Source organism: Ovis aries, chromosome 12 (genome assembly GCF_016772045.2).
Source record: "Ovis aries strain OAR_USU_Benz2616 breed Rambouillet chromosome 12, ARS-UI_Ramb_v3.0, whole genome shotgun sequence".
Taxonomy (NCBI): domain Eukaryota; kingdom Metazoa; phylum Chordata; class Mammalia; order Artiodactyla; family Bovidae; genus Ovis; species Ovis aries.
In genome coordinates, this window is record NC_056065.1 from 19,208,172 (window position 1) to 19,230,985 (window position 22,814).

The window sequence follows — 22,814 nt, forward strand, 5'->3', positions numbered from 1 at the left end:
CATTCTAATGTGCAAAATCTGCTTAATGCAGTCCTAGATTGTATTTGCAGAATGCCAAACAGCTTATGCAGGCTGAGGAAAAGATGCCAGATTGGACAATTGAAGGTATAATCAACATAATGTTTTTTGGAAAGGCAAAAGGAAACTATGCCATATGTTCACTTAAGCTTTAATTTTATGTAAAACTGGTTGTTTTTCCTTTGACATAGCTAAAATGTCCTTTCATTTACAGTTCAGGGTCTGTTTTATTTACTTAACAGATGCCCATATGCTCACATGGATGCCACACAGCAGTGCCCCCTCCTGGAGAGTCCAAAAGAGGACATTTTTTTTCCCTCTTCCCCTGCAAGCTGATCAAAAATGACCTGTGTCTTTTCTAGAACTGCTCTAGCTGCAACTTCCTCTGGTGAGAGCCCGTTGTGTCTTCTGAGCCAGAGACAGCTAAATAGAACTGTTCCCACAGCAGCACTTTTCAGTGCCTCGTATAAACTCTGTGCATAAACATCCTAAAGTATTAGCTCTTTTGCATTACAACAAGCCCCCCACACGTGAACCTTCACGTTGCAAACCTTCAATGTCTGGCCTGAGTGAAACTGCAGCCTGCCCTCCGTCTCCTATTGCTGATGATCCTTCAGCTCTACCATCTCCCACCGCCTCTCTCTCCTCCAGTCAGCTTCTTCTTGCCTCTTCACTTGATGCCAGCCTCTGTATACTAGCTGTTGTACTGTACTACTGGACTTTTCAACATAGTGTAAGACTAAAAATGTTTTCTTTATTTTTTGTGTCTGTTTTATGTGTTATTTGTGTGAAAAGTACTATAAACCTATTACTGTATAGCACTACATAGCTGTGTTAGTAGCATACCTAGGCTAATTTTGTTGGACTTATGAATAAATTGGATGTACAAATGGGCTCTTGGAATGGAACTGGTTGGTATGTAAGGGACTTACTGTACAGCCATGAACTGATTTTTCAGAAACTGGAACGCAGTTAACCACCTTGATCTATATTCTACCTCTTTAAAAAGATGTATCTATATTCTAGTTAATGACATAGAGAACAGGGCTTGCATTTTAGCTATGTACCTGTCCCCATTTTAAACAGCAACTGGACATTATCAAACTATGGGCTTTTAAAAAATAATTCATAAAGCCCATAAGGACATCTGAAATGGAACCACCAACCTATGCTTGTTATTAGTAGGACTCAATCTTGTTTTAATCTATTGCTGGCTGCTGTGTTAACCTTCCATAACTCCAAATTAATGAGGCTCCTAATGTATTTTCATTGGGAGGTTGAACAGTCAAACTCATTTAGTTAGTGAAAACTACAAAAATCACTTTCTTGTGAAATCTGAAACTAGCAGCTCCAATGAACTAATGATCACGGTATGATCTGTTTTATGTACCTCTGAAAATAAAGATAACCTGTAAATGTAAAAGTCGCACCATATAAGCTATGCCTTAGTATGCTTATGTTTCTACAAAATGACTAGGTTTAAAAAGAGGGGAGGGGCGGTAGGGGACAAGAAAGCCATAGGGGGAAAAAGATAATCAGCTGAGTTGCTATTGCTCTTCAAAGGCAGTCCCTGGGAAGAAAGCCACAGACCCCCCTACCCCGCTTAGGGGAAGAGAAGCCTCATTGGAGTCAGTAGGAATGGGCATGCCAAAACTAATGTACCTAGAGCAGCCAGCTGGGAGGATGTCGTGTGCTGGAAAGCCAGACGTGTCTGCTGTACTTACATGGCTTTTTGGCTGGCTGAACCAGCTGAGGGTTCAGGTACGGGCTGTTCTCCGCATCTATTCTGCGTTTGTACTTCTGCCGACCTCCACGTACTCTGTCAAGACGCACTCCTGTGGGCAAAGACAGGCACTAACTTACTGTTGAGGTAACAATCTTTGGGACCAATCAAATACATAGAGGTAAGCAGAGAACAGAATGCTGAACGGTCCAGGCGGATTAGAGGAATGTTAAAAAAAAAAAAAATGTGATAGTTAAGCCAAGACTGCTAGAGATTAGAAACCAAATCTGGAAGAGACACCCAACCTGAAAGACATGTATCCAAGGCCATCAAATCACCTACACACCAAAGAAAAGGCACCTTTCCTTGAGAATTAATACAAAGAAACTGGAATTTGGTGCTAATGTTGTTTCCTCCATTAGCGTGTATTCTCCTCATCATGGGCTTCCCCAGAGGCGCAGTGGTAAAGAATCCATCTGCAGAAGACTCAGGTTCCATCCTTGGGTCGGGAAGATCCCCTAGAGGAGGAAATGGCAACCCACTCCAGTATTCTTGCCTGGAGAATCCCATGGACCGAGGAGCCTGGTAGGCTGCAGTCCCTGGGGTTGCAATAGTTGAAAACACAGCTTGGCGACTAAACAACAGTCCTCTTCATCAGTCACCCCTGAAAGCTCAGTGTGTGGGCTCGAGTAGATGGGTAGATCCAAAGCCGTCCAATCCACCCCCGTCCATCAGAGGACTCCACATGGACCTATGGAAGTGAACCGAGTTGAAAACTTCCACGTGCTATAGAGAGCAGGAATCCCACACACGGGATGAGATCCAAGGACCGTTCCATGTTCTAACACCAACATGTCTCCGACGGAGTGTGTTATTTACATCTTGCCACACATCTGTATTTTGCTTTAATTGGGAGAAAATGGAGAGTAGGTTTGGACTGAATACAGGATAGAAAGAGGAGATTCCTGAAAGAATTCAGGAGGCTAGAATGGTGAAGAAGGGATTTGTTAGGAGGGCAGAAATGAGGCACGAAGCTAGAAAGAAGGCGAAAGGAGACCAACAGTAACACTTTTTCCCCAAGAATGATGGACTGGGTCAAGATTCAGAGAGGTTTTGCTGGCAGTGGATCAGCAAGATTAAGGAAAGGAACAAAAGGAAAAGAAAGGAATTGAAAAGAAAGAAATGTCTCATTTACATGGGGGAGTGGTGAGGAAGAGCTTGATAATAACCTGGTTTCCAGTCTATAATTACAGTTTAGGGTAGAACCATATAAATCTTTATCAAATAGAGACGATAACGCGAGTAAAGAGAGGGGTGAGAGATTCTTTCTGTGGTCTTAGATTGTACCTTAGCTGATTAAAAAACAGTATTAACACTCTCCAATAATAAATTCAGCCAAACAGTTCATTGTATTTTGGTATTTCTCACACACACACAAACTATTTAGGATATAGTTTAGCAGCATTCTCAGTATTATTATTTTACCAAGGACCTCTCAGAGCTTTAAAAACACAAATAACCTCTGTAAAACTCTCATATGCAATGTTTTGCAAGCCAATGTCACAAAGATCCTGTTTTGGAAACATTTATCAATATCACGTTGCACATGTGGATTGTGGGGTAACTAAGTTACATGAAACAGTCCGGGGAAGGCTGATGTGTTTCTTTGTGAATCCTGAAGCTGAATATATGCACTCAAATGTTAAAGGTGATTATCAATCCATGAGCTAAAGAAAAATACAACTTTTCATATTATCTTAATAATACCACTTTAAGAGTTGATTTCCTTTTAGAGAGAAACACAAACATACACTTGGTTCTAGATAAAGCCTGAACTGTCAAATTGAAACTTCTGAGCATAGTTTAAATGAAATCAAGAGAAAACTTCAAGAGCAAGGAGAGTAGATTCAGATAAATAAATACCCAAAATCGAAGAAATTAGGTACAGTATCTAAGTTTTCAGGGGCTTTCTCAGTGGCTCAGACGGTAAAGAATACGCTTACAATGCAGGAGACGAGAGTTCGATCCCTGAGTCGGGAAGATTCCCTAGGGAAGGAAATGGCAACCCAATCCACTCCAGTGTTCTTGCCTGGAGTATTCCATGGACAGAGGAGTATTTAATGAAAACAGTAGTGCTAGGGAGTCACAAACAAACTGTATTTCTTGACTGTTGCTTTTAAAGTACTTTGAGCCGATAGTAGAGTTTTACCCCTTTGATTATCTAATTTTTACTGTTCTATTTTTATTGTGTCTCTATTTACAAGTTTAACAGTTGCTCCCTTTTCCCCTTTTTAATTCAGGTTTCATGTTTTTTCATTTCTTTCTTTCCCCAAGATAGTTTTCTAATTTACACAATGTGTCCACATTTTATTTGTTCATCTGAGATCCATTCAAATGTGTTTCATTGTAAGAGTTTAGGAAATTCAAAGCATACATAATTAAGAGTGGTATCATAGCACATGTGGCATCGAAGTCCAACACAATGGGGAAATTAATGATTAAAGGTGTAAAGAGAAGGCAGGATGAAACAAACAGAGAGAGAGAAAGACAATGGCAGACTAAAGCTAAGAAAAGGAGGAAACATTTAAAAATAACCAAAATTATTAGAACCCATAAAGCTTGACATACTATATGTAAGCTTGACACTACTATATAAAATAGAAAATCAACAAGGACCCGTTTTTAGCATAGGGAAATCTACGCAAGTCTATAATGATCTACACAGGAAAAGAATCTCAAAGAGTGGATATATGTATATGTATAACTGATTCAGTTTGCTGTACAGCAGAAACTAACACAACACTATAAATCAACTATACTCCAACAAATTTTTTTTAATTAAAAAAACAAAAACAAGAAAGCTCACAGAATACATCTCAGTTAGGTTTTAGACTCCAAGATTTGCTTCTGGTGTTTGTCAAGACATGCATTCACCATGCGCAATATAGAGCCTCACACTGCTAAATGCTGAACAATACACTACCTATGTTCTAATACAGGAGTCTGAGCTGGTGAATTTCTGACAACGGATTTTGTCTGTCATGAAGGCACGTGGAAGAAGACTATGGCTGAAAGACTGGATTCGAGGTCCCAGCTGGAAACAGTTCTGACATAGCCATACCTACCACACGAGAGCCACCAGTCAGCTTAGACAACTGGCCCACGTTTATGGGGAAAGTGCAACACTGAAATCATGATGAAAAAATGAATACTCTTTACTGACACAACTTTCATTATGTATTGTGCATTATTTTTGTATTTGTAGGAACAGATCCTTTAAGTATTAAGAAATAATTTTACTACTGTGCATTTCCTTTCAACTTTGAACAATGAATTACAGAAATACTCCTAATAACTCCCTGCATGCTCCCTCCAAATTTAAAAGCGTGTCCTTTCCTCCCTCTTACATTTATTCTTTTTCTCCTTTTTCCTCTTTTTCTTATTATCCACACCCCGCCCCACCTCACTGCAGTGTGTGGGTAGATAAACTACTGTCTATCCATACATCTGGACTTCCCTGGTGGCTCAGATGGTAGAGTGTCTGTCTACAATGAGGGAGACCCGGGTTCGATCCCTGGGTTGGGAAGATCCCCTGGAGAAGGAAATGGCAATCCACTACAGGACTATCGCCTGGAAAATCCCATGGACAGAGGAGCCTGTAGGCTACAGCTATCTCATCCTTCCCATTCATCCACACATACATCTATCCATCCAACCAGCCAGCCATCCCACTGTATATAGCTCTCTAGTTTCTAAATATAAATACTCAAGCACTTTTTATATAAGTCATAGTTTCTTTATTTCCTAAAATAAAGATCAGTAGGAAGGACACAGGATTCTTTTATGATTTGTAACTTTAGGTAAATGATATTCAGTAGATTTTTATATAGAGAAAAATTAGATATTGATGCTACTTGATTAATAATTAATACAGTTATGTAGTGAAAATTGATGGACAGTCAACAGAAAAAGTGTTCCTGTCAAGTTCAGATAACAATTAATGGTAAAAATTTATAGAATCAATATATTTTAAAAGATCATAACAATTTAAATGTCAAAATTTTATTCCCGTTTTAGGGCGTGAAAAGTAGGCAAATATCAATAGTTTCAACTAAAAAATATTTATACCACTTTTAACCTCTGTTCTAAATCTGGGAAATCTTTTTATGCTGCAGTGAAATGATGATGATGATGACGATGATGATCTAGTTTAGCTGACTTCATACTCAGTGAAATGTTTGAACTCAAATCCTAGTAACACACCTACAACTACTACAGCATCCTAAAATTACTCATTTACTCAGTTCTGCTTGAAGAAAAACATACTCAAAGGCTGAGCGCCAAAGAACTGATGCTTTTGAACTGTGGTGCTGGAGAAGACTCTTGAGAGTCCCTTGGACTGCAAGGAGATCCAGCCACTCCATTCTGAAGGAGATCAGCCCTGGGATTTCTTTGGAAGGAATGATGCTAAAGCTGAAACTCCAGTACTTTGGCCACTTGATGCGAAGAGTTGACTCATTGGAAAAGACTCTGATGCTGGGAGGGATTGGGGGCAAGAGGAGAAGGGGACGACTGAGGATGAGATGGCTGGATGGCATCACTGACTTGATAGACGTGAGTCTGAGTGAACTCCGGGAGTTGGTGATGGACAGGGAGGCCTGGCGTGCTGCGATTCATGGGGTCGCAAAGAGTCGGACACGACTGAGCGACTGAACTGAACTGAACTGCAAACCAATTCCCCACCCCCCCCCCCAACCCAAGCCCAGGACAATCACTGAACACCCAAGTACACAAGTGGCATAGCTGTAAAAGTTAAGTCAGCCTCAACTATGTCTTAAAACACGTGGACCCAGCCTCTTTAGCTGTGCATCTTTGAAAATAAACAAGCTTATTCAGCTGAGTCATAATAATGTATGCACTAAAGCTGTAAAAGTTATTTTAAAGAGTCTGATAAAACACTACACAGATTTCATGAAGAAGTCTACTATCAGCATATTTATAGTTTTAAAGTTTTTCCAGAAAAATGTTTCTAACTGTAATAATACAATAATTTATTCCTAAATACTATAGGAAGACTATGTTAAAAAAAACTAAAGCATAGTTGACAAATCAGAATGCTTTCTTTCTGGCTCTTTCATTAACCAGCTCTTGAATTTTGTTGAACTCCTTAACTTTTTGCTTTCCAAATATATGAATATTAAGACAATATTCTCCCAGATGTTTTGCTGCAATGATTCAATATGATATTAATATAATATTTGGATATTACACAAATGCATTATTAAAATATTTTATAAATATTAAAATGCCAAGGATATTGACATTATATCAAAATTTTGTTGAAATATTGTTATGTTACTTTATTGAAGTATATTCTGCATCACGATCATTTACTGAAAATCTACCCTGATGGAGTTTGACGGTCTACCCTGTCTCAGTTCTATAGGTCAACAGATTTGATATATGATTGAATGGTAAGATAATACAAAAGATAAAAGCCCATAATGATATTATTTGATGTATAAGTGAGTACAGAAATATGGTATCTCATTCTATTTACTGTTCATCCCTGTTACTAATAATATCTCTTAGAGATTATTTTAGAATAGGTATAGAAACTAACCCAAATTCTATCCAAAAGAAAAATGCTTTCTTTGAATTTAGCTATAAACATAGAATACAAAGTTAAGTAGAGCACTGATAATTATTCAATTAACCTGATGCATTTCATTTAAAAGTCTTAAACTATTTCAGCAGAAGCAAAGAAAAACAACCATATTTACGATCCGGACCAAGAATATCCTGATTTGCCATAAACAAACATCAATCTAATCCAAATATTTCCACTGCCAATGGCAAAGCCTGCCCCTCTACATCTTTACAATCTTAAATACAAACAATTTCTGTTGGGACTTCACTTGAAAACCATTTCTGAAAAAGTTAAAAAAAAAAGACTTCTCTCAGGAAATAAGACACCCACAATGTTCAATGTTTGACAGGATGTGAAGTTAATTAAGGCAATTGGACTTCCTATTCATGTGGAGACTGCCATTACCTTTTTTTAAAAATAAAAGATTTTAATAGTTGGCATTACTGACTAAACAGAACGCTTCACACTGCTTCTTCTTTCAAATACTGCATGAGCCTGCATTGCCACAAGGGAATCACAAATCTCATACACTGTCAGAATTTACAAAATTGAGAAAGCGAGAATAGGGCAAGAAGGAAAAAAAATATGCTGTGAGGCAAATAAACGCCAAAAGAAGTAAAACAGTTCAGCACAAGGCCTTCTTAGGTCAGCTCATTTTAAGTCTACATTTTATGCCCAAATGCAAATTTTTACAATATTATATAGTCCGAAGTCCAAAGTATTTTCCACATTTTTTAATAGCACAAAGTCAGAGGCATTTCATAGGACAATAAAAGTTCTCTTCAGATAATTCTATAAGGCAACCCTAGCCTATTTGGCTAAATCAAAGACAAGGTTTTCATAATACTGTTCTCTAACACACATTTGCTAAAAGAAAAACCAAAACATTAATTACACAGACCCATGGAATACTTAAGATACAGAGTCATATTAAAGTAATGATAATCTTTAAAAAGAAAGTGAAATCATTTTTTTAAAAGATTAGTGACTTTAATGACTCCTAAATAAATAGCTGGGTTATTTAAATATTACCAACAGGACTTGTGATCGAGGATAGGAAACAGATGGGAAAATACTGATAAAACTTATGAAGCAATAAGGTGAAGAGAGTGGGAACTTTCTTTCCCACTGTCTCTCCTGATACCGCAGCTTCCTTTGCTGCGGAAGGAAACGTGGTTCCTTAAAGTCAGAAAAATAAATACCTAGGTGTGCTCTTGAATTTGCCTGAGATTTCTGTGAGGGAACCGTCATAGACAGAGGGTAGGGAAAAATCCCTTTGTGGGACTGCAGGAAAGAAGAAAAGGCAAGTCAGCAGCATCAAAACCCAGCAGAGAGAATTTTAGTGGCAGCCTCTGACGGGGTTCTCCTTCAGAACAGCATCCTTACAGAGAGTACCAGTTTTACCTAAAGTAGCTGGGTGTATTTATAGGCACCACAGTAAAAGGTGAGTGGAACTTACTTGTATGTTGACACACATACTCCAGCAAGAATCTAATCATATTAAAGTACTGAGGATCGTGAGAGACAATAAAATATGCCAAGCCTTAGTTATCTGTTTACTATTACTGCCCCTTCTCTAAATAGACAGCAATGCTGCTCAACATGGCTTCATGATGTGATTCCTTTCTTCCTACTTCAGTAGTTTTTTGACTCCTGATACCTGCATCTCCCTACCAAGCTGCTGCTGTTGCTGCTAAGTCACTTCCGTCGTGTCCGACTCTGTGCGACCCCACAGACAGCAGCCCATGAGGCTCCCCCGTCCCTGGGATTCTCCAGGCAAGAACACTGGAGTGGATTGCCATTTCCTTCTCCAATGCATGAAAGTGAAAAGTGAAAGGGAAGTCGCTCAGTCGTGTCTGACTCTTAGCGACCCCATGGACTGCGGCCCACCAGGCTCTTCCGTCCATGGGATTTTCCAGACAAGAGTGCTGAAGTGGGGTGCCATTGTCTTCTCTGCCCTACCAAGCAGTGTCTTCATTTCTAATGGAACGGCTCAGTCTCTGTATGAAATGTCTTGGAATCAACTGGAACATCCATGGGTTATGAGAGCTTCTTCCAGGCAATGGGTTAACTTTTATGTATATGGACACACTAGATGCTTATAGCAACCCTATGAGGCTATCATTATCCCATTTTACAAATGAGAAAACTGGAATTGGGAAGAGGCTGAGTCAGGAGTGGCAGCTGGGGACCATGGCTGCAGAACTCACGTCCTCAAGCACTCTGTTTACACTGCTTCTCCGTCATCAAATTCTATTTTTGGAAAAGAGTGTGTGTGCTCAGTCCCTTCAGTTGTATTAGACTCTTTGCAGCCCTATGGGCTGTAGCCCAGCAGGTCCTTTATTCATGGGATTCTCTAGGCAGGAATACTGGAGTGGGTTGCCATGCCCTCCTCCAGGGGATTTTCTCAACCCAGAAATCTGCATCTCTTCTGTCTCCTGCATTGGCAGGCAGGTTCTTTACCACTAGTGGCACATGGGAAACCCTTGGAAAAGAGCATGTGGTATTAATATATACTCCAAGAGCAGAAGCACAGCCAGATAAAACCCAATTGTTGTGGTAAACAATACTTGCCTCCTGATGGGAGTGTGTGTAAACCGTGGGGCAGAATGATGAATGAGCAGGAGAGATGAACACCTTTACCCCACTGAAGGGCTGGGGCTTCTCAGGTGGTCCCAGTGGTAAAGGGCCCGCCTGCCAATGCAGGAGATGGAAGAGACACAAGTTTGATTCCTAGGCTGGGAAGATTTCCTGGAGGAGGGCATGGCAACCCATTCCAGTGTTCTTGCCTGGAGAATCGCATGGACAGAGGAGCCTGGCGGGCTACAGTCCATGAGTCAGACACGACTGAAGTGACTTAGTGTATATGCACACACAAAAGGGCTAGGCATTTTGCACCTATGACTCTGTAAAGCATCTTCACATAGAAGTTTATAGCTCTGTGACTGTAAACCGAAAATGATAAACAAATTCAGTCACTCTGCTTTTCTGCTGAGGTAGGGACCCAGAGAGATTTATTTCCTTGCTCCCTGTTCCTCTTTAAACATCAGCGAAGTAAGACAAGGACTGTTTGGCCAGGGCCATGGAGGGAAAGCAACACTCTGGCTGAGTTTTGCAACTTAGAAGGAGACCCAGATGGTGGCTTTTCAGCTAGACCCCCCGACCAATGGTTACATTTACATTTACTTCTGCTGGAATACCATTGCACGTCCAATACTTCGGCCACCTGATGTGAAGAGCTGACTCATTTGAAAAGACCCTGATGCTGGGAAAGACTGAGGGCAGGAGGAGAAGAGGGCAACAGAGGATAAGATGGTTGACTGGCATCTCCAAGTCAACGGACATGAATTTAAGCCAACTCTGGGAGACAGTGAACGTGAAGTCTGGTGTGCTGCAGTCCACGGGGTGGCAAAGAGTGGGGCACGACTTAGCGACTGAACAACAACAATGTGAAAACACTGTAAGATCTGCTGAAATAAAAGGGGAAAATCACACAAGGAGAGAAAATGCATATCCATTAAGTGGGCTTTTTTTTTTCTTTTTAACTGAATCCTCAGTCACTAAAAGAGATAAAAGCCATGACTCACATTAAAGCTTCCTTGCTCTACAGATGAATTAACAATTAGCAAGGGGAAGTCTTTCGTTTTGGTCTCCTGATAGCTATCTGGACTATTAAACATGTGAGCCTTGCATAGGAAATTACAGAGGCTTCCCTCTGTTGCAGATTCAAGCTACAACCAAAATACATTTGTAGATTTCTGCACCTAGGACACAGCCACAAAGAAGTCCCTCCTTCTTTTTTTTTTTCAGGGTGTAATTCACTTCTTTTAGCTGGTTCTGAGGCATCTGTGCTAAATTTATAATCTGGGTGATAGCCAAAATAAAAATCACAGAAAGCTGAAATAGTCATAGTTTATAAAATACTTTGCAGGGAAAATATGATTCCACCAAGGGACCCAAGTTGCTTCATCTGAAGCATGGAGCCCTAATCTATGACACATACAAGTACAAATTAGGTCATCTGCAACAGGTGACAAGTTTTAATTGAATGTCTTCTGTCTGCAATTCTGACAAAAGGTGAATGGAAATAAATGAGTCTGGCAAGAACGGCCCTGAGCCTTACAAAACCCAATATCTCATTATTTTTAAACAGCTATCTATAAACTGATGCTGACAAGCCTTGAACCTTTTATTTCTGCTCAAGATGAGGTGGTGTGCAGGGAAGGAAAAAAAAAGGGAAGAAAAAGGGGCATCTAGAACATTACATTAAACATGCAATACCTACCATTATTACTTCCCCAACGTAATTAAAGGAAATCTCCTATTCAAAAGGCACTATTTCTTACTTTGCTTGATGTCAGAGAGGAAGAGAGAGAGCATGCTTGCCTTGTATTTGCTTAAACATAGAGACTGCCTTTAAGGAAAAAAAAAAGAAAATCTTCCCTTTCTTTCTTTTTGGCCTGTTAAAAATTTCATAAACTATTCAAAGAGATATTACGGTGGTGTAAACCTATCTAAACTCTATGTTGTCTGGTTACTATTAAATACTGGTGACTTCCTTTTACCCTTTTCAAAATTGCCTTCTCCTGTGAATAAAGTTGTGAATTAGCAGGTAAAGACATGAAATGTGGTTGCACATCACCATCAAGAAAAGTGATTCTACTAATCCACAATTAAATTTGACACTGGCAGCAATAAGTTTAACACAATAATAACAGTAATAACAGTGCACAGTACCCCATGGGGATGCTCTGTAAACAGAAGCACAAATATTATTTATGCAAAATTCAATGCCCTGTAAAAATGAATTAAATATGAAATCAACCAAGCTGGTTTATAAGTTGCAGGTTGAGAGCCACAGTCACTGTGTTTCATTCAATGGAGAGGAAATCAGTGGAGACCAAGAAACCAGACATGGATTTCAAAGAGAATACAGGCTTTGGGAGAAAAAAATAAATGAGTGACAGAGAAAGATGGTGGTAAATCGGGAGGTCATTTGGTTTTCGTATGTATGATTCTAGATCACGTGGGCAGCCAACGTAGAGTTTATGAAGGTCAAAAGAGAAGCTGACTGTAATGAATCTGCCTGCAATGCAGATCCCTGGGTTGGGAAGATTCTCTAGAGAAGGGAATGGCTACCCACTCCAGTATTCCTGTCTGGAGAATCCCATGGACAGAGGGAGCTGGTGGGCTGCAGTCCATGGGGTCTCAAAGAGTTGGACAGGACTGAGTGACCAACATTTTCACTTTTCACTTGGTGACTTTAGTGGGGAGAACTTGAAGCCCTGGCCAATTTGTTAGGAACTCAGAAAAAATAATAAAAATGCTTTACCAGGGCAGGCTGCAAGTTAAATTGCTTCAGCTATGTCTGACTCTTTTTGAGACTCCATGGACTGTAGCCTGCCAGGCTCCTCTGTCCATAGGATTCTCCCGCAAGAACTCTGGAGTGGGTTGCCATTTCCTCCTCCAGAGGATTTTCCTGACCCAAGCTCAAACAGAAATTCCAAGAGCCAACTATAAGATACCAAAGTGACACATGATGCTTAATATTTTTCCACTGCTATGATCTGGCAAAATTGAGATTGGATATAAAGTAAAGCTAGCAGAAGGAACATATGTCTGGGCCACGTGAAAAAGAATTATACCTAAAACATAAAATACACAGGAAAAAAATCAGTAGAGATCAAATGTTAATATAATTTAATGTATACACACCGAAATTTCATATCAGTGAGACATTTTCTTGCTACCATGTGACACTTCTTATGATATTGGCAGCAATGAGTTTAATAGAGTAATAACAGTAATAACAATACACAGGACTCCATGGGGATTCTGTGTGTAAACAGAAGCACAAAGAAAATTTATGCAAAATTCAGTACCCTGTAAAAAAGAATTAAATATGAAATTAAGCTGGTATTCAAGTAGCTGGAATGAGAACCACAGCCACTGCATAATATTCAAATAGAGAGGTACACAGTGGAGTTCAACGGCCTCACCGTAGGTTTTTAGTAAACAAGAAGCGCCGTGGGTTGAATGTTTGTTTTCCCCCAAAATTCATATGTTGAAACTGAATCCCCCAAGTGATAGTATCTGGAAGTGAGGCCTTTGTGGTGATTGGATCACGAAGGTGTAGCCCTCATGATGGGACTAGTACTCTTATAAAAAAGGTTTCAGGGGACTTTCCTGGTGGTCTAGTGATTAAGACTTCGCCTTTCAATGGGTTAGGGTTAGATCCCGAGTCGGCAAACTAAGGTCCCATGTGCCCAGAGAGCTCTCAAGAAAACCTCACTGAACGCTGAATCTGCCAGGGCCTTGATCTTGGACTTCTCAGCCTCTGGAAATGCAAGAAATAAGTGTCTCTTCTTTATAAGCCACCCAGTCTATGGTATCATGGTATAGTACCCCAAATGGACTAAAACAAGAAGAAATGAAGAAAAAAAATTTAAAAAGACTCAGCCATAAGAAAGAATGAAATAATGCCATTTGCAGCAACATGGATGGGTCTAGAGACTGTCCTACTAAGTGAAATAAGTCAGAAAGAGAAAGACAAATACCATATGCTACCACTTTTATGTGGAATCTAAAATATGACACAAATGAATTTATATATGAAACAGAAAAGACTCACAGACATAAAGAACAGAATTGTGGCTTCCAAAGGGCATGGGGAGGGTAGGAGAGAAGGAATGGGAGTTTAGGGGCAGCAGATGTAAACTATTACCTCTAGAATGGATAAACAACAAGGTCCTACTGTAGAGCACGGGGAACTATATATATATATACACACACACGCATATGTATACACACGCACACACAAATAACATACATATATGGTGGTTTAGTCAATAAGTCATGTTCTCCTCTTGCAACCCCACGACTATCAGACTAGTCTACGAGACTCCTCTTCCCATAGAATTTTCCAGGCAAGAATACTGGAGTGGGTTGCCACTTCCTTCTCCAGGGGATCTTCCCAACCCAGGGATTAAACCCAGATTGCCTGCATTGCAAGTGGCCTCCTGCAACTCAGGTGGATTCCTTACTGACTGAGCCACCAGGGAACGTATATATACACATGTATATAACTGAACAATATATATAACATATTTAAAAAACTGCATAATTTTGCTGTATAATAGAAAGTAATATAACACTGGAAATCAACTATGCTTCAATACAATTTTTCAAAAGAAGGGAGATAAAGAGATATTCTACAATGGATTGATTCAACGTCTAATATGAAATTTAAAAATACAATAGTTTCCCATATGCTTCTCATCCAAATCTATGTACCATTACTAACTCCCATTCATCTGCCAATTATGCTAATTTGTGAGGAAAATTAATGGAAAAAAAGAAAAGAAAACCAAGAGAGAGTGTGAGTGAATGGTCTAAGCCTTGCAGAAGTACAGACATGGGGAAGATGGCATGGTGGATTTAGAATACACTTCCAGCGCATGGGTCCACAGGGCACATGGAATTCAGTTTTCCTCCCCTAGAGTTATTGAGGAATTTAAGACCTCATGAGAAAAACTAGGGTAGAATAATCATGAGTGGCAGTGATAATAAAAAAGCACTTATACGTAAGTGACATAGTCACTAAAATAAAGACAAATATGAAAAGACTATTAATAACAGACACACTATATAAGTCATGTTTCCTGTACAATTAATTTCCATTTACCATCCTTTGATCTCTGGAATATTTTTAGTATCTTCCTTCTACCTAGTTTCAGCAAGATAACTATAAATTCAGTTTGAATTGCTGTAGATAATACATGTATGAAAAGACATTTTTTTAAAAAATCTGTTTTTTAAACCAAATGTTCACTGACACACTTATGTTACCATTTTGGGAACTGAAGTCTTAAGCAGGTGCTATTCCAGATTCATGCTTAATGAATGTTAAAGATTTGGGGTAGAGTGATGCATAAGCAAATATAAATATAAACATATCAAGACTTTCAGTCAAGGAAAAAAAACAATGAAGAAACTGCTTATTCTAAGGCCAGTAAGAAAACTGTACATTTAAAGTGAGGTGGGGGGTGAGGTCCATGGGCTGTACTTTTGTTCTTATATGAGGATGTGTGAAGAGTGTGTAAAAAAAAAAAAAAGACAGGAAACACCAATGATATTTCCAGATGCCAAATACAGTGGGTCTTGGCTGAGGAAAGCCTGTATCTGTACCAGATCATAAATTTCCTGAAACACTTCCCTGTGTGTAGTTGCTATAGGAGGGGCTAGCTGAAGGTACTGCCAGAATACCCAGAATGGCCCACAAGGGCAGGAAGAATCTTGAAATCCTAAAGGTGCCAAGAAATGAAGAACAGGCTTTTCTAGGCACAGGCAGCTCAAGGCTAGATGTTGGGAGTTAAGCGTCTTAACTGTCACTGCCTCACATGGAACGCAGTAGAATTTCCCAAGAAAATCTCGCAGTATTCCAAACACATCTTCTTCGTCTTTCCTGTCACAGGTGCACTCTATATTTTTATATTATTTTATTTCTTTAAATTTATCTGGCTGTGCTGGGCCTTAACTGCAGCACACTGTATCTTTAGTTGTGGTGTGCACGATTAGTCGCTCAGTTGTGTCCGACTTTTCTGCAACCCCATGGACTGTAGCCTGCCAGGTTCCTCTCTGTCCATGGGGTTCTCCAGGCAAGAATACTGGAGCGAGTTACCATTTCCTTCTCCGGGGTGAGGGGGTCTTCCTAACCCAGGGATAGAACCCACATCTTTTGTGTCTCCTGCATTGCAGGCAAATTCTTTACCTGCTGACCCACTGGGGAAGTGCTTTAGTTGCAGCATGTGGGATCTAGTTCCCTGACCAGAGATTAAACCTGGGCCCCCGGCATTGGGAGTCTGGAGTCTTAACCACTGCGCCACCAGGGAAATCCCATTTCTCTATATTTTTAAAAACACAATCTAGGTTAAACTCAAACTTAAAAATATTTTATCTATTATGTATGTTCTTAATTTCATCAAAAAGTTGAGGGTGAGGTCATGGTGAGAAATGACACTCTAATTGAAACAGCTTCAAGGGATCAAAATACAGTCAGATGAGTCTGATGTACATTTTAATAGCATGTTGCTCTGCCATTGCCCTTGTAGTATACGTCACACAGAAGACACTCAAAAATACTAAGTGAATAAAATTTACAACATGCTTTATAGCCATGTACTAATCAGGGTCTTTTTCTTTTTTTCTTTTGATATTTCTAAGCCTAGAATGTAAACACAGAAAGATAAGGACCTCTTGTCATTTCTCTCAGTAATTCTTATTTATCATGTCTTTCTTAACTAATATATTGTAACTTTAGAAAGGTAGAGAAAGCTTGACAGTGGCAAAACAGCATGAAGCAATTAAAAAAAGAGTTGTTCAAAGGTGTGTGCATGCATTTTGAGTCATTTCAGTCATATCCAACTCTTTTTGACCCTATGGACTGTAGTCTGCCAGGCTCCTCTGTCTGTGGGATTCTCTAGGCAAGAACACTGGAAGGAGTTGTCATGCCCTCCTCCAGGGGATCTGCCTGACCCAGGGACTGAACCCATTCCTCTTGCGTCTCCTGCATCCGCAGGTGGGTTCTTTACCACGAGTGCCATCTGGGAAGCCTTCTTTTGAAAGGGAGGACATCTAAATTGAATTTTTCAATATTCATCCTTGTAATATAAGAGGAAACAGCATTTGATTTACTGGGAAAACCTCAGATAAGAATATTAAGAAAAATTAATTCATAAGAATTATATTTAGATTCCACATATTGAGCAAGAAAGGGCAAGGTCCCTATACTTGGGAAATTTGATAAATGAAGAAAACCATTCTCTTTCCCAGACATTTTTATTGCTCTCTAGTCTGGAAGCAGATGAATGAATGTGATCACGTGTTAAGCTCTCTTCCAGTTCTAAGACTCTATGAATGAAATGGTATACTTAAAAAGATGGAACTGACCCACAGATTCAGAGTACAGAAACTGCCTTGGCAGTGGGAAACATCAACATACTTCATATCTTAAATCAGGAAGACCAGAGCCAAATGGATAGCATTAATGAACCAGAAGAGCAGAAGGTTTTCTGGCACAGGCCTCAGCCTTCCCCTTTCACTGACCTTGGCCAAATGCATTTCCTTTTGTTCTTGACAATAATACAGCAAATAAAGTGCCCATGTTTGAAAAGCGCTTCTAGCTTATTACTGCATTAGGAAAAGATCAATGCCTGTTGCATATGCCTGTGCAGACTGAAGGATGGAAAATTAGAAACAGCTTCAGATTTGTGAGCACTGTACTACACAGAGACTAGATTATGCTGAGGAAAGGGCAATATGACCTAATAATGGAGATTAAGAAAACGACCAATGAGCAGCTAATACCTATTCTGGTACTTAAGTGAATTTCATCTGGAGTTTCAAAATAAAAAGGCATTTGGCTAAATAGGATCAGGTTTCAGTAAATATGCTACAGTGAGTAATGTTTCATCTAAACATCTATAGTCATCCTTTCAGGGATTCCCTGGTGACTCAGTCAGTAAAGAGCTTGCCTGCAATGCAGGAGACCCAGGTTTGATCCCTGGGTTGAGAAGATCCCTTGGAGAAGGGAATAGCAATCCACTCCAATATTCTTGCCTAGAAAATTCCGAGGACAGAGGAGCCGCCTGGAGGGCTACAGTCCGTGCAGTCGCAAAGAACTGGACACAACTGAACGACTAACACACACACACACACACACACATATATAAACACAGAAATTATAGTTATATATCATGTATATATGCATATATACATAAATACATATAGAAATAGATGTGTCTGTGCGTGCTCAGTGGAATCTGATTCTTTGCGACTTCATGGAATGTAGCCCACCAGGCTCCTCTCTCCATGGGATTTCCCAGGCAAGAATATGGAATGAGTTGCCATTTCCTTCTCCAGGGGATCTTCCCGACCCAAGGATCAAACCTGTGTTTCTTCCATCTCCTGCATTGCAGGCAGATTCTTTACCACTGAGCCAGCTGGGAACCCCTATTTAGAAATAGATAAATACACACAATTTCTAAATCAATAATATACAGTTCAGTTTCTTTACCTTCTTGATAATGATCTGGCAGGTCTAATGACTCTGTAGCAATTATTTATTTGCAAGATTTTTCCATTCAAAGAAAACCCATGTTACATGAGTTCACATAGATGTTTATATCGGGAGTTGCAAATTCAAACAACTACAGGGACTCTTGATGTAAAGTGAAAAAGTGAAATGGACTGTGTGTTAAAAAAAAATAAGGAGGACGTGCTGTGGTGACCCAGAGACCACCAGTCCCACCATGTACACAGTCCCTCCCAGCACCCCTATGATGCTGCCTTGTGGGGGTGTAGGCGCATCCGAATGGAAGGCCAGCATTATCAGTTTCCAGTTCCAAAAGCAGCCAGCAATCTGGATCTTTACATAAAATTACCCAGTGATTACATGTTCACACCAATTTTTAGCTAATCAATGGCCCTCAGGATGCCAAATTATAGTCTTTGGTTTATCTTCTTTAACACAGGGGCCATTTGTTAGAAGTTCCCTGATAGAAGTCAACTATGACAGCTGGCTGATTAAACTGCTCACACTATAAGCTGGTAGCTATTTAGAAATTTTATTTAGGCCTTCCTTATATATGAGCATAACTTAATTGCTTAAATTGTTTGATAGGCTATATTCTGAAATTCGAATTGAAAAATGCTATTATCCACAGGCACAGAAAACAAATTCATGGTTACCGAAGAGAAAAGGAAGTAGAGGGACAAATTAGGAGTTTGAGATTAACATACACACACTACTGTACATAAAATACAGAACGACCTACTGTGTAACACAGGGAACTCTACTCATATTTTATAATAATCTATAAGGGAAAATAATCTGAAAAATTATATATATAAAGGCATGCAAATATGGGCTTCCCTGGTGGCTCAAAGGTTAAAGCATCTGCCTGCAATGTGGGAGACTTGTGTTCGATTCCTGGGTTGGGAAGATCCCCTGGAGGAGGAAATGGCAACCCACTCCAGTGTTCTTGCCTGGAGAATCCCATGGACAGAGGAGCTTGCTGGGCTACAGCCCATGGGGTCGCAAAGAGTCGGACAGGACTGAGCAACTTCAACTTCACTTTCGCATGCAAATATATACGTCTGTGCATAACTGAATCACTTTGCTGTATACCTGAAACTAACACAGCACTGTAAATCAATTATACTTCAGTAAAAAAATAAAACTTAAAAAATGCTACCTAGTAGGGTTTTAGGTATAATAATGTATAAAATACAAGGATTCTGATTAGAAATCATTTCAAACAAGAATAAAAAGTGAATCATCTATACCCACACAAAGCACCTGTCAGTTAAGAATGTTGACATGTTTTGATCCACATAAGCCCTCTTAAAGAATCTTGCTTAAATAAGCACAAGTCTCCATGGCTGTTTATAGTAAATGGCAGTGAAGGCTTTCCTTAAATTCATCCATCATGTTTACAAAATATCTTGACTTTAGGAAGGAGTATCTTTCGGCCTAGCAAAATCTGTTGGAACCTGCAAAGTCAACTCTTATAATACAATTGGTGTATCATGACTGTCACTAAGATGACACCAAATTAATCATTATTGGGAATTAGCTGACAAAGAACTGCTCTTCTGTTGGCCTAGACCCTTTCTCCCCCAACTTTTTATGTAATATGGAAGAGAGGGTCTTCGATGTGAAAAAAGAGTAAAATATGCTGAACACCTTTGGGAACTGTCTTAGTAGGAATTGGGTTTTAATAATGATTTCTTTGGTTTGGTAGATCACCAAATACAATGGACTAGAATGGACTAGCTACTGACAGCTGGAAGGGGTGGGTGTCAGTGGGAGATGGCCAAGACCGTGTTACTCTCAAAGATGTTGTAAGAGAAACGAAAGCAAAGAAACTAAAGTTCAAAAGACTCGAGAGTTTACAAAATAAAACCTCTATGATTAAAAGAAGGTACTAAAAATCACTTAATCATTAACTTTAAAAATATATGGGGGGAAGAAGTGAGTCTTTAAAACAATCATGTCACACACTCGACAACCAGCAGTAATATATCACTGAAGCCAGGATCAATTAAAATATAAACTTATTCATAACAGAGAGAAGTCAAATCTGTACACCTGCTGAACGAAATGGTTATTCCCTGATTCTCATCAATACCAAACCACTCACGCAGCATGAGCCTCTGACAGAGAGCTAAGGGCTTCCTCTAACTCTTCCTATTTCAGAAACTCACTTTTACAAGTGTCTCATCTTTGCTGCCATCAAGAGAACTGGATAGGAATCCCCTGGAAGTTGTCATCTAAGTGCCCTAATAATCAAGAAGGCTGTTACTGGGTAGCATGACCACCCCCACCACGTCCTGCCCACTACCCACAAGGGCTTCTTGGCTTTCCTCTTCAGCACACAGGGTCCTTAATGGCCAAGGAAAAGGAAGACCTTGAAACTGAACTCAAGTCAAGACATGGCAGGTCAAGAAAGCGTAGTAACTGGGCCACCAAAGAAGCCCAAGAACACACTTAAACGTCATAGTAACATTTCCATCTCCATGTTGAGACTGGAAGAAGTACAACACTTGGATTCAAAAAAAATTTTTAGATAGCCATATATGTTGGTTTACTCATGCCTTTAACCAAATCCTAAGGAGACAGTCAATATAGACAAAGACTTTACGTGATTTGGGGTGGAGGCGGGGAACCACAGCAAAGTCATTCTTCTCATTCTTCCTACTTTTTTCATCTGGCTACCTGATTTAATTTTATATGTATCATATTCATACACACACACACACACACACACACACACTCCAGGCAAGGACACACACACACACACACACACACACACACACACACACACACACTCTCTCTCTCCAGGCAAGGATACTGGAGTGGGTTGTCATTTCCATCTCCAGGGCATCTTCCTGACCCAAGGATTGAACATGTGTCTTCTGCATTGGCAAGGAGATTATTTATCACTCAGCCACCAGGGAAGCCCATACACACACACACACACACACACACACACACACACACACACACACGTATGTGTGTATATTTAGGACTGGTCAGATCTTAACCTTGTTAAAAACATGCTATAAACGGGAAAAATATAAGCTTTTCTGAGCATTCCTTGCTTGGCTATTACTGAAATGATTTCCCAAATTTCAAATAATTTTCCAGCTCTGATAGTAATTTGTATATCTTAAAAATGTTTACATCACGTGTTTTACTTGCTATTTATAAAAGTAATACCAAAAGTACTGCTTAGTATTAAAATGCAAAAAAAAATAGAGCTCAATTCAATAATTCTCTGCATATCTGTCCATAATATGATGTAGTTTTTACTGCTGGGGATATAATTCAAGAATATCTATATATCATGGAGTTGTTTTAAGAACAGCTGTATGCTGAATACTTGAAAGATCTCATGGTATCAAACACACTCAATAAATGTTCATTGGTAACATTGTTAAGAATGAAAAGAAATATAACGGTGATTACTTTAGTCATTGGTTCTAATAAAATGACAGTTCATTTATCTATCAACATGTATTCAGTCCCAAATTGAGATAAATTTTAAAAGTTAATTAAGATACAGAAGAGACCTTGTGTGAAGGTAAAAAGAAATCATCTACAGAAAAGAATGCTTAGTTTTCTGTTTCCCTGATATTTATTATAGATTTTCTTTTTCAAGACTGAGGTACACTTAAAGAAAATGGGAAAATTAAAAATGTGGGATGGACTCTTGTACTGCTCATTTAGTAAACGTGTTAATGTGTGCTGAATTTTTTGTGAAGTCGTTAACATAGGATTACACCGAACACTGTACTATCTCCATATTTGAATCATGTGTTGCATATGCAATAAAACAAGGTGGGCCGATCTGGATTTGGAATACAATGTTGTAAAATTTTTCTTGAAATCAAGGAGTTAATTAAGCACACAACAAAGGAGGAATAAATTCTAAAATAGTCCCTGAAAAAAAATGAGGGAGGGAATCGGGTTTTTGACGAAAACAAAATATATTTTCAGAAATGGGATGTTGATTACGTCAAATAATATCCAAATAGATGTCTGTGAACAGTTGTGCATAATTTTAAACCATAACACATTGCTATTAGATATAGGATCAATTACATAAATTTTATCAATCCAATGTCTGAATTCAACGAACATACATAAAAATAAAGCTATTTTATATTTTTAAAGTTTTTACCTTTTTTCAAGAAATTCTAGTAATAATATTCCACTTTTCATATAGTGAAATATGAATATATACAAAGGATAATTCAGAACCACATTAACAATTCCTAAAACTGAAAATTCAAACCTGTCCAACTTTTCCACTTTCCTATCTGGTCTAAGTATAATTTCTGAAGCTATCTGGGTTTCAG

At 39.1% G+C, this 22,814-nt stretch overlaps 1 protein-coding gene across 9 annotated transcripts in view; it reads right to left on the reverse strand.

Annotated features, from left to right (window-relative positions):
• ESRRG (estrogen related receptor gamma) overlaps positions 1–22,814 on the reverse strand; it is a 695,925-nt gene that overhangs the window by 69,826 nt on the left and 603,285 nt on the right. For all 9 annotated transcript variants that reach the window (XM_060396025.1, XM_060396023.1, XM_060396029.1 and 6 more), the window contains one exon: positions 1,743–1,853. In XM_060396025.1, coding sequence (XP_060252008.1) covers positions 1,743–1,853 — 111 coding nt within the window. The remainder of the gene's footprint in view (positions 1–1,742; positions 1,854–22,814) is intronic.